Here is a 13,498-nt window from a genome sequence, read left to right on the forward strand (position 1 = left end):
TTAGGGGTTAGTATTTGGGAGTGTGCCTTGTACCACTGTTGGTAGGCCATCAGGCCCTGGACATCGGGCAGACAGCTTTCCCGCTATGGCATCACCTATATCATGATTCAATATATCTTATAGGTGGGGGGGTCCCTTTCCTAGCAGATGTATCAGAGCTCACCCAAATAACTGATTGCAGTACAAACAAAATTTAAATAAATGCCTTTTGCACAATTTCTGCATGTAGAGAGACATGATGTCTGCTGATTTTAATAAGAGTGAGCTTGAATAGATCTTGTAGACAAAATGAGACCCCCTTTAAGATATATTGGATCATTCATCCCCTTTAACATTAAAGGGATACTGTTTTTTCAAAACGCATCAGTTAATAGTGCTACTCCAGCATACTTCTGCACTGAAATCCAATTCTCAAAAGAGCAAAGATTTTTTTTTTTTTTATTAAATTTTGAAATCTGACATGGGGCTAGACATATTGTCATATAATAGTTTCCCAGCTGCAACGTTATACACTTCTATTTGCATGCACTGTCAGCTCATATCCTCCTACTGATTGAGGAGGAAGTCGTACCTTATGGATTTTTAAACCCCGTAAAGAAGTATGTAATCTGGATGGTCCTTTCTGTTGAATACATTTTATTATATTTCAGGATTATCTTCACTGCAGTATAAGACAGGGTCTATATTAAGGATAAGCAGGCAAGCCATGCACCCATGGTAAGGTTACCAAATCATCTGGAACACCTTTAAACCCTGGCTCGAAGGGCTGGATTGCATTTAATCTACATGCAATTTATTGCATTTCAAAAACCTGCATTTATTACAAGTGACCCTTGTTTTTCTCATGATCTGGTAACCTTAGGTTAAGACAGGTGCAAATGCAGCTTATTTTATACAATGTTAGACAGAACAAATCTGTCTACAATAAGAACACAAAAACAAATATTAAGTTAGGGAATTTATACAGTTACCACTGTTTTTAAATGATAGTTCCCAGTAAAGCCAATAATAGTCAGGTATTGATGGGATCAACTTTTAAAAATGCTTTCTTGATCTTTGCTTCAAATCATCATAACTGTCCTGTTCTATAGTATGATGCCAAACCTTTCCATGCAACACACTGGAATATGTTTAAGGTACACAATCCCTTTAACAAACAGACATTTCAGGTGGGGATGGAAGTCTTTAATTACGATATACACATATATTTCCCAAAATACAGTTAGTAAAATGTATTAAACTCAGTTGTCTTTTTTTCCCACAGACATGTAATTTCTGTACCAAGAAATTCTGACAGAATGTGCCAATAAATATTCAAATTTTAAATGTCACTTGTCAGAACTCAAGAATATAGTTTGTATCAAAAATTACTGCTCTCACCAAATGTCATCTTTCAAACCCCCCTGAAAACAGTCAACGTATAGATTAAGATTAATCTTAATCTTTCCAAAAACGTATATTTACATTAGGCTTTTCTGAAGTGCATTGCTTTCTAATAGCCTACAGTTAAGTAAAAATGAAGGGCTCGTTGCCTATATACATAATTAGCATATAAGTTCAATAGTTTCTACAACTGAAGCTGATGTTATAGAAAACAACAAATGAAACAATTTGTTAATCTCCATCAGTGCATTTGTAATGTTCATCATCAATAGTGGAATAAATGTGTCCTTCATTGCTGAGAAATTCCACAGCTTGCCTATAAAGATAAAAGATAAAACATTATATAATACAATTAAATTAGTGCTCTGTGCTGCCGTCTGTTACCTGAATTTAGGGTCCAACCTACAAAATATAGTATATACGCATGCAATATCAAATGCATAATAGGACAATTATCGATTAATTGTTAATAAATAACCAGTGCATCACACTCCCAGTGACAAATCAATATAGTTTTTTTTTCCTGGGTACTACACCTTTCAGTAAAAAGAATGCAACGGCCTGGGGTTTTTATGCGCCTTACTACTATCTAAGTTATAATGCCCATGCTCAAGGCTACATAAGGGATCCCTGAGATAAAAAGTAAGATACGGTGAACATGCTTTATTCGAAACATCCCAAGGTCAGTGTCTGATTTAATTTAACAGGGGGAGGCACCCTCTAGTTAATTAGCTTTTCCTTAACCTTGGATAACTTTAGGTCACGCTTGTTTAAGAAACAGTGAAGGTTAAAGGTTTTCCTTTCTGTGCATATGTATAGCCTACATTAAAACATCTATATTGGATAATGAAAATTAAGGAAATTCAAAACGCAAGAGAATAGTTTATTTTGACACTACTGGTTCTAGGAGAATTACATACCTAATTGTGTTAACATTCATTCCATGAAGTCGATTTTTGAGTTCTTCAAATGCCATGCCTTCATTTCCTTTGCAGCTTTTGATCAAACTAAGAATCTGAAATAATTGAGAAATAAACTTTAGGTGATATTTTGTTTGCAGTGCAACTTGTTGAAGCAAAACAAAAAAACTAAAAAAAATAACCTAAATATATAATGTATATAGTATAGGGTGAACAATATTTTTGTTGCATTGATATTCAACACTTCTATAGGGGCATGATACATCAGCTACTCACTTGTTTTTGGACACAAACTTCTTTTCAGTTACCTGGCTCTGATGTGGTGTCAGCCCATTTGTCGGATTGTCATTTCCTCCTGAGAATGCTCTGCCACTGTCACCAACGCGTCCAGGTGTACTGAGGGCCACTGTAGATCCACCCCCTGAAGGCTGTAAAACGGAGTTTGTTTTAATTGAAATAAATAGTGTTTCTCAGAGAAACTAAAGAGTTCTCAGGCCAGCATTTAAAAACACAATTAAAATGATTAAAGGGCAACTATAGCCTGCACATTACAAGTCCCTATAAAAAATACACTGTTGCATAATACAGCCCATATGTAAAACACTGGTTCAAATGAGCTATTTTCATAAAAATATACTTTTCCAGTAGTATTTGCCATTGAATAATCCTAAACAGATAATTGCCATTTAAAGTACTAAGGGTCGTCACCTGGCTCATACAATTCACTCTGCTCCCACCCATACATGCTAGGTTACAGCAGCCAATGAATGGAGACCCCCTCTGTCTCATTCCCACCTATCTTTGTTATAGTTAGAGCTGCATTATTTCCCGTCAGGTGATCTGAGGGAGCACAAAATGGCAGCTCAAGGTAAAAGGACAATATTTGCCGATATACATTTATGCCAATTTAGTAAGGTTCTTTAATAGTTCACTTAGGGGCAGATTAATCAAAGGTCAAATTTCGAGTTTATGTGAATTTATTTTACTCTGATAAATTTGAATATGCTCACAACTTAAATGGGAGGTCATTTAAGAAAAAACTCGAACGAAAATGACCAACCCAAAAACTCGAATGTGACTAAACTCGAATCTAATTTTTTCTTCGAAAAAAACTTGAAAGTCAGGAAGGCTATTAACATCTTCAAATGGGTCACTGGAACTCTGCCATTGACTTCTACATGAACTCTAGAAAAATTACTTTTGAAAAGGGAAGCTTTTTGGATTTATGAGTTAGACTGTGTTATCCCCAAAGGGTTAAATGGACAACTACAATTGAACTGTTTTTGACTAAAAATGCAGTGATCAGTTTACAAGGCTTTATTTAAGTCATGAAAGTATCAAAATGACCATATAGGTTTCATTCCACAGGAACATATACAAAGTGTTTCTCTGCAAAGTGACATGAATAACCTCTGAATCTGTAATATGTTCATTGGTCACATTGTTACATTGTTTTTATGTACATAATGAATAGTTTCCTTTTTTATGGACACTGTTGATGCACCTGCTAAGAGCCTGGTGGTGTGATACATCACAGCACATTGTTTTGAGACAAAATGAGGACTTTTCAAACTAAAGACATTCTATGGACTGATGACGTTATTTGGCGCCATAATTCACATGTGGGAGGGTATTTAAATTGTTGTACAATGCACTGTATCCTTGAGAAAGGTCTCCATGTAAGGACGAAATATCGGATAAAATGCCAATTGTGTGGAATAAATCAGTTTCACCAACAAGAGTGTGATGATCCTGCTTCTATCTATATATATTTATATTATCATATTTATATTATTCACAGGGCTTATGACCCATTTTAATTTAAAGAAAAGCTTAACTAATAAAAAAAAACCTGCAACCTGCAGACCCTGAAAATAAAAAAAGTTTACCAGAAATTACAGGTACGTTTCCCTGTCCATTCAAGGGCAGTTTATGAACAGGTTTAAAAGACTTTTTACTTTTAACTTACCGCACCCTGGGAATTCATGGCCATGTGAGCGTGAACAACTTCCAGCATATGAGAAACAAACTCATTCATATCTTCAACAGGAGCAATCTTAAATGCTACAACACTTTTCTTGTTCTGGAAGAAGGATACATGGGTTTTAAAGGGGTGGTTCACCTTTAAGAAAGTAGGTTATAGAATGGCTAATTCTAAGCAGCTTTTTCAATTGGCCTTCATTTTTTAACTAGCTTTTGAACTTCGGACTCTTTCAAGCTTTCAAATGGGGGTAATTTACCGCACCTAAACAAAAAAAACAAGCGTTTGGTAGAACTACAAATATATGGTTATTGCTAATCGACTTTCTATTCGTAAGCTTAACCTAAGAGAGCGTCTTGTTAACCTGTTCAGTCTAGACCTTTTACTTCTATGCAAAACATTTTGAAGCACACATGATCTTCTTGAACACCACATTTGGGTTCTTAATTTAAGCCTTCATTTACCTGGAAAGAACGAAGGTGACCAGCTACTTTTACGTAACTCCCTGGAGGTACCACCATATTTTCACAACTTGCCTCCTGCAACAAAAGGGATTGTGATTTGACTTTGCACAATATACTGTAATAAAACCATAGACGGATAATTGTTTTGGGTTTAGAATAAAGTCTAGCAGGAAATAGCTTACATCTGTGTCAACCCACTGTCTGACATCCATGGGTGCTGCAGTCATATCATCCACTTTGTAAAGAATATTTGTTGGAGCTTTTTCTGCATGTCTGACAATGCCAACTATAGTGACCTGAACAGGAAAAACAACATTTAGAGAAATATGGAAGATTAGATATAGTTTGGTGGATTTAGCATGCTTCGGTCAGTTCCTATTTCATCAACAATAAAGTATTTAAAGATAACTTCCTACCCAGGGTATATAGCCAAATAAATAAATATATAAAAGATTTATCATATTACTTGTACAATGACATAATAAATGTCATAATGACAATATTTATTTGATCACCTGTCCCTGGGGGTTATCATACGCCGGCAAGGGAGATTTGGGAGATTGTGCTTGGATGCACATAGATCGGCAAGCAACACAGCTTTCAGAGATCAGAAGACTACAAGGCCAGTTGCCAATTCTAAGGCAGATTTGAGGTCAATACTGGCCACAGACCATAACTCAGTCACTAGTAAAAGGACAGTAACATCAAAAAATGTAAGTGTTTTAAAATAATGAAAATATCATCTAATGTTACCCTGCACCATTATGTTCTACAGAGCTTATCTGCTATGAACCCTGAGCCTTTTCTCTTCTGAATGGCTGCCCCCGTAGCTACACAACAGAATATTAATATATACAAAAGTGTTCCTGAAGCAAACAGCAGTTTTACCAGTGCAAGACAACACTGCATTATATTTTTATTACTTTAAAACAATTAAATTTTTTGAGGTTACTGTTCCTTTAATACCACCCAAGTAAGCAAATAGGTATTTAACTTTCCATGTAACCAGGGGTAAATGCACAAATATCATGATAAAGAGCACCCTGTTCCCAGAGTAAATTTCGGTCAAAGCTATTTGCGGCACCTGATGAGTGAACAAATGACAAAAACAAAATCAGTGATTTCATTTTTATATAGGGATGACAAAACTTAAAAAGTTTTGGTCTTACATTTGGAAACACCCGAGTTGCCTGAAATTTTGTAACAGACAAGCAAACATACAAAAATACTTACAGAAAGGGAGTGTAAAATATAATCATGAGATTTGTTAGGTTTTAGTTGTTGCTAAAAAAAATTGAAAGCAGCAAATAAAATTTGGAACGTCTGGTGAAGACAACGAATTGCCTCAAAATGTTGCACTGGTTTACGTGTGAAATGTGCATCAACTAAAAAGGTTACTCATACTATTAAAAGGACTGAAACATACATATATACAAGACATAATAGTGGGCAATTACACACCTGTGAAAGTTCAGCTTCTCCTATTCGAAACACCTCATCATTCTGTGTTGCCGACAGTAGCTGTGACACTGTACATGGCACAATTTGCTGTGATCTGGACCTCTGGGGGGGAAAAAAATAATTACAGTGCACTGTATATACTTTGGAAAACAACAGCTAATCAGCAATTTAGTGCCGGACCCCTAACTTCTGCCAGTAGTGAAAGTCTTTCAGTGACAATGAGTCATAACAGGGGTTCCTCCACAGAGGTAAATGGGGGTGATGGCTGAGGGGAGGATTTGACATATAGTTGTTTTTGCCCATATTTTCTGTGGACATGCCAAGACAGGGAGTGGTTCAAAGATATCTCTAGCTCTTCTATAAGGTGTGTTACATATCGAATATTCTAAATATTCTAAAAGACCCAGCAAGGGTAGTGTGGAGAAATATGAGGGAGTTATCTGGGTCTGGATGGAGCCAATATCAATAAAAGCCAATTGGGAGGCACAGTAATGGAAGTTGAGGCGTGGGAGTGCCAAACCTCCCAAACCCTGTGGGGCCATCAGTGTTTGTCTGCTTACTCTGGATAAGGCTTGTTGGTTCACACATAGGGCCTGCTGCAATTAGTAAAGAAATTTCAATTCATACCAATTTCATACAAAACATTACAAGCTGTGCCAGGGTGTTGGTAAATATATGTATACAGGAAACCTTTCCATTATAAAGACTGAGGCAGAGTAGGGAGCCAGATCCTCAGACTAATGCTGGTCAGTAAATGTATTCAGCTGCTCTCCAAACAGTTGTCTTAGAGAAGACAAAGCTGATTGAAACAGAAAAGAGTGCAGCCAGAAAGCAATCCGAGTTCTGAAGCATTGTTAGATAAACTGTCTGATAAACTGTCTGAGGCATGGGAGGGAAGCAGATCCTCTAATCTTAAAGGAACAGTTACGTGTAAAAATAAAAAATGGGTATATGAATAGGCTGCGCAAAATAAAAAAATGTTTTGAATATAGTTATTTAGCCAAAAATGTATCTATAAAGGCTGGAGTGACTGGATGTCTAATATAATAGCCAGAACACTACTTACTGCTTTGCAGCTCTCTAAAGGTGGCCATAGACAAACAACTTAATTGTTATTATTGTATTGGTACTGAAAAATAACTTACTGTAATGTAATCTGTTAATGATCAATAAAAAGAGATAAACTACATAGACAAACAGTTAGTATCGTACGAAACTAATTTTCGTACTATATTCAGTGCATGTATGGTGTGAAAAGAGCCGACCGACATCGTCAGAAGATATCAGTCAGCTCGTCGACTGAGCTGGAAAGATTTTGATCGGCCGTCTTTCAAGGCACCCAAATATCAGCCAATTCTACAGGTAGAATTCTTTTGTTTATATCTTTATATCCGACGATTCAGCTCTACACGTGTATTGAAACGAATGACCTTTCTTGTTATGTCTATGGACACCTTTACTTTGAGTTAGTCAGTGACTTTAATGGGGGCCATTTGGGACATTAACTGTTCAGTGAGTTTGCAAATGAACTTTAGCATGTAGCTCAGATTCCAAAGCAGTTATGTGCCCCCCCCCCCCAAGTCACGGACTGGTTACTGCCTAGTAAAAAAATCTGTGGAAACCAAGAAAGCTGCAAAATATGAAGTAGAGTTCTGGATATTATGTTAGTCATCCAGTCACTCCAGCCTTTATACATTACATTTTTGGCTAATTAAATATAAAATTTTTTAGCATAGATCTAGTCACCCAGTTTTTATACTGAACAATTCCTTTAATAGTAAGAGAGAAAAAAAAAAAAAAAAAAAAAAATATAGGACACTATAGGAAACAGTAATTTTATATGTGAATCATATCAGCATTCTGAGAAATAAGAGGATATTCAAAAGTGTAATACGATACAATTTAGCAAACATACCGATTTTTTCTCTCCTTGAGTAGGTGCAGGAGACCCAAAGCCTCCTGGAGACTGCATATAACCTCCTCCTCCTCCCATTCCTGAGCCACCATACCCTCCATCAAATCCACCTGTGAAGGAAGGTTTAAAAGAAAAAAAAAAAAAAAAAAAAAAAACTTTAAAAATGATTTTTCAATTTTATTGAATGTCAGTCTATATTGCCCAACATTTCTCGCTGTTCTCAAAGGTATGTTTTTTGTAATGATGGCATCACAACTAAAAGTGGCCATGCATGGGCTGACCCTTGCAGTAATCCAATGTGTCAGCCAATGGGACTAATAGATGGAGATTATATTAGGGAATAGTGATGTGCAGGTCGGCCCGATACCCGCGGGGCGGTCGTGTTTGGGCCGACCCTGCGGGACCCCTTCAACTGCCGGCTTTTGTCATTATAGCTGCTTACCCCCCTTTGTGACTTCTTCTGCGCGGGTCTATAAGTGAAGCTGGGCGCGGGTGGAGGGAGGGCGGGTGCAGATTGGGGAAAAACCCGACCCACACAACACTATTAGGTAACATACAATCAAGTGTATAGTCACCTTTGTATTGTAGTTTATTCCGAACATCTAGAAGTAAAGGGAAGCCACTGAGCTTCATCAACATTTTCCATCAGGATGAATAAATCTCAATCCACTAGAAACAGGTCTATACCCTCACTACTATTGCTGTTTTGCACCTTAAAGGAACAGTAACACCAAAAACTGAAAGTGTATCAAAGTAATGAAAATATTATAGTATTAGTTATTTGCCTTTCTTCCGACTCTTTGCAGCTTTTAAATGGGCGTCGCTGACTCCCTTCTAAAAAAAAACCAAATGCTCATATAGTCTTATTCAAATCAATGCATGGTTGCTAAGGTAATTTGGACCCTAGTTACCAGATTGGTTACGATGCAAATTGAAGGTGCTGAATAAAAGGCTAAATAACAAAAAACACATAATAAATAATGAAAACCAATTGCAAGTTGTCTCAGAATATCACACTCTTTACACCATACTAAAAAGTTCCCTCAAAGGTTTACAACCCCTTTAATATCTCGCTGTTAAATTACTCGCCCACAGGAGCTTAGGTTGTAAGCTCTAGGGAGCAAGGAACGCCTTCTTGTCTCACTTAATCCTTTTTTTTTTTTTTAAACTGTACTTTGTATTTTATTTGCATTTACTTTTGTAGTTTGTATTATTGCAACAATCCCGTTGGTTCTTTTAATTTCCTGTCCTGTTATACAGTTGTGAGCCCATACGTAGCATTATAAATACACATGGCCTCCAAGACAAAAAGTGGTCATGTATGGGATTGGGCAGCAAGATTTGAAACATGTTCAGTTATGGTTTGACATGTTTTCTGTCAGTAGCATCTCTATAAAGGAAACTACACAGCGACTCCTAATTAGAAACCGTTTTCATCGTGGCAAATCTCTGCTGCGTTCCAGCAACTCAATTTCAACATCCCAAGAATCCATAGGCGCACCTAGTGTTTTGTAGCTTTAGACGAACTACTACTATAATGCTTAACTACTACTATAATGCTTAACTACTACTATAATGCTTAACTACTACCATAATGCTTTGTTTTATTCACGCAGTTAAACGAATACGCCGCACACTACGAAGCTCGTCTCGTATACTCACCGTGGTTGTTCCACATGTTTCAGCAGCTCGGTTGCTACTTCTCTGTCGCTTACAAGGCCTCTTGGCGCGCTAACCTACACCAGCCAATCAAATCTTATAGTCATGAGGCGCCTTTCCTTCTCAGCCAATGAAATCCACTGGTACAGTTCTTTAATTCGGTGCTGGGGGGTAAATCTTATGTTATCGCGGGAAATATCGTCACAGTCCATCCATGTTTACTACTGGCGGCGCTACAAAACATTTACGGCTGTAGCCATCTTTAATCCTGGTTAGGGCATTTTTTTTTTTTAAGGAAAACGTCTTCGTATTTACAGTCATACATAATCATAATACAGCAGTAGTTGCTTTCTCTTTTTAGCACCTTTTTTTCACATCTCCCAACTGTTCCTTTTTCGGAGGGACAGTCCCTCTTTTGACAACTTGTATTGTAGGTTTAGTACAGGTTGCAACCTCAACCTCAGGTTTTGGGGCCATCCATTGTGTCGCTGGATGTTTGTAGGGATTGAAGGGATCACTGCCTCTGAATTTCTGTGGGGTGAGGGGGGGTTCATGTAGACTGTATTCAATATTTAGACACCCAAATGCAGCTACAATATTGTTGTTGGAGCTGGGCTTTTTTTTTACCATTACGCTCGCACAATTACTGTGCAACAATGGCAAGATAAAAATGAAAGGCAAGACATACTGACACAACTATAATAATATTATATTCATTAACCATAAACAGCCTTGCTTTTCTGCCATGAACTGAAAGTCTACCTTAATGGAGAATAATGTAATGGACAACTTGGGAACAATAAATTGTATAGAAACTGTTGCCTTGGTGTTTCATGAGCTGACGGAAAATGTGGAGCGCCCAGTCAAGTAATAGAACATGGGATAACAGTCATGAGAGGGACTTCTATTTAAGGAGAGGATCATTGCCCCTAAACCTTTTTAAAGGACCAGTAACACCAAGTTAACTTAACACTTCTATATAAGTCAGGCTTACTCTCCCCTTTGGTTTTCTTTTTAAATCTTGAGCTTCAATCTGACTTCCAAAGTGCTTCATAACAGAATGTGAAAAGGTGACGGCCACTTGAATTTCTCTGTGTGCTGAACCAGATGTCAGCTTCACACGGATGACTTAAAGCACCTAAGCTTTTCTATTTTTTTTTAAGCATCTGCAGTTCAAATGTCTGTTTCTTTTCCTTCAGACAGCTTTGGGGGTAATATTGTGAGCATATATATTAAAGGAACATTTCAGTGTAAAATTAAAACACTGGGTAAATAGATAGACTGTGCAAAATAAAAAAAATGTTTTCAATATAGTTAGCCAAAAATGTAATGTATAAAGGTTGGAGTGACCGATTCGGCATCTTATCTGCCCATGTGTGGGGGACTCCCAATGGGTCCCCCCAATCAAAATCAGGCCAAAAATCGACACAGCATTGTAATATGATTGTTCGGCCCCTGGGCCGAATGTTCGGATTAACCTGATATCGCCCAGCCGTTAGTGGGCAAATCGGGTTAAGATTCGCTTGTTTGGCGACCTCTAATAGTGTATGGCCACCTTTAGTCAGAGACTCTCTCTGGACATGAGTAACTAAGTGCTTCAGTGAGTGCTTCAGAACAGACCCCTGCAGCTTTCACTGTGAGCAGAAAAACCTCTGTACCTATGTGTCTCTCAAAAGCTATGTGACATTTGGTACTGAAGTTACACATCCTACGCTAAATGCAGAACCCCCTGTACCCCATCAGTGGGTGCCCCCGTTACTGCCTCAGAGATCTTTGTATGTCTCTAGCCATTGCTAAACTACCCAGCAGTTCCTGTGAGCTGTAGTTCAGTTACAGACAGAGATCTAAGCAGGGGGGGTCCAATCAGGGGTCCCAGGAGACCTGATGGGGGCCCTGGTTCTAAAGCTGCTTATGTTTATAGTTTATTAGTGTTGTTTCAGAATGTGCAAGTTTGATATGTGTGAGATTGGCTGTCAGTTACTGGGATATCATGCCTTATCTCTCTTATCGCTCCTAAAATTGCCCCACTAGCTACCAATCGAATTGCTTGGGGAGCTGCTTGTCACAAAACTGTTCCAAATGGCATCTGTGTGACAAGCAGGAATGGGGGGGGGGGTAATTTAAGGCAACTCGGCATTACATTCCTGCAATAAATAAACTATGATTGTATAAGATACATTGTGCTCTCTGGGTATTACTTTCTAAACATGTGAAATTTCTGCAATTGTACATGGGAACTGCAGCCTGTTGAGAGGCACTGAACATATATTCAAATAAACTCAGTATTAATTGGATACAGATACCTAGATATTACACTTATACAGGGTATCACCTAAAAATGGATTTCTGATGGCAGCCCTGACCTCCAATCAACTAACACATGTGGGTGTCAAAGTGCCTAAAACCATATGCAATCTCTAATGGGAGTGAGACCAAAAAAACTTATAGTTCTAAGGCAATTGATGTTTGGTTTACTTGTTGCATTTGAAGCATTAGACAATTTTTTCTGCCTCTGCTGTAAATGCCAACGGTCATTTGCCAACTGTCATTTTCCAACAGTCAGTGGCCTCAGCACTAGAGTGGGTGACATTTCAGAGAGAGAGACAAGTAGCACAAATCAGAAGAATAAATGTCTGCCCTTAGGATTCCTGGCATTAAGGGTGGCACTGATCAGAACACAGCTGGTTATGGGAAGCAGGCACACTAGGTACATGCAGGGGGAAAGGGAAACCAATAGGAATATGGAGATGACCCCTGTATTAATATAACCAAGTATTCATAGAGCATTATGGGATCTGTAGTGCTGTTACAAGCCCATCCTGATCATGACATTATAAGCAATACAAATGCTACCAACCTCTTATGGTCAACCCTTATAGTGCATCATGGGAGATGATTAAGGCCCTTTACACATGGCAGTGATAAAAGCCTACATCCTGATTGCCCAACATTTTTGTTAGCTAAATAGCACACCCAACAGCAGTCAGGCTCCCTCACTTCCAATTATAGCCTTATAGTGAGTGCATTATGGGATCTGTAGTTTATGCATTGCATTTTAATCACAGTGTAGAAGGATAAAGAGCTGACTGCCATTTAGGGCATCTGGGGCTCTAGAAGTGTCAGGGTCCACAGCCCCCATTATACTCCTGCTCACAATCTCTTATTATTTCTCCCCAAAAAGTGAAATATTCCGAGTGATTTGCGAGAGACCGATTTGAGAGAGAAAGCGATTGTGAGAGAGAGACAGCAAAAGAAGAAGAGGGAGAGAAGCAAAGAGAAGAGAGAAGACAAAGAAGAAAGAAGACCTTGAGTGACCCCCTGCCAGAGATTAATAACATCTTCTCATTTGGGATCCTCTTGACAAAGGTACTGGTCCTGTATTTCCCTCTCTATAATATGCACTTGCAACAGTAAGGTTAGCTTAGCTTATCCCTTGGCTGTAGGAGTTGCCATGCTGCTCATTATAGATGTAGCTATAGCACCTTTGTGAGTTGGGGGATTTATCTTTAGTCTGTCCCTGCAGTCCCCCTTGGTTGGTGCCAACCCACTATTGTCCCTGAAATTCAATGTACAGTCCCCACCCAAGCAATGTACTTTATCCCACTAGTATAAACTGGACTGTATGGTTTTCTTTTCCAGGGCACCCCTAACATGGGACTCCCTTGGAAAATTTCCAGGGTGGGGCAAATTATGTATTATGTAATTTATGGCAGGT

The 13,498-nt window shown here is 38.3% G+C and overlaps 1 protein-coding gene across 1 annotated transcript; it reads right to left on the reverse strand.

Annotated features, from left to right (window-relative positions):
- Positions 1–1,170: 1,170 nt before the first annotated feature.
- rpa2.L (replication protein A2 L homeolog) lies at positions 1,171–9,820 on the reverse strand. The gene is given in 9 exon segments (NM_001091924.1): positions 1,171–1,699; positions 2,304–2,398; positions 2,612–2,731; positions 4,273–4,386; positions 4,749–4,823; positions 4,931–5,044; positions 6,210–6,311; positions 8,125–8,234; positions 9,787–9,820. Coding segments are annotated over 9 exon segments (831 nt in total). The 5' UTR covers positions 9,803–9,820; the 3' UTR covers positions 1,171–1,614.
- Positions 9,821–13,498: the final 3,678 nt, after the last annotated feature.

This window comes from Xenopus laevis, chromosome 2L (assembly GCF_017654675.1).
Source record: "Xenopus laevis strain J_2021 chromosome 2L, Xenopus_laevis_v10.1, whole genome shotgun sequence".
Taxonomy (NCBI): Eukaryota; Metazoa; Chordata; class Amphibia; order Anura; family Pipidae; genus Xenopus; species Xenopus laevis.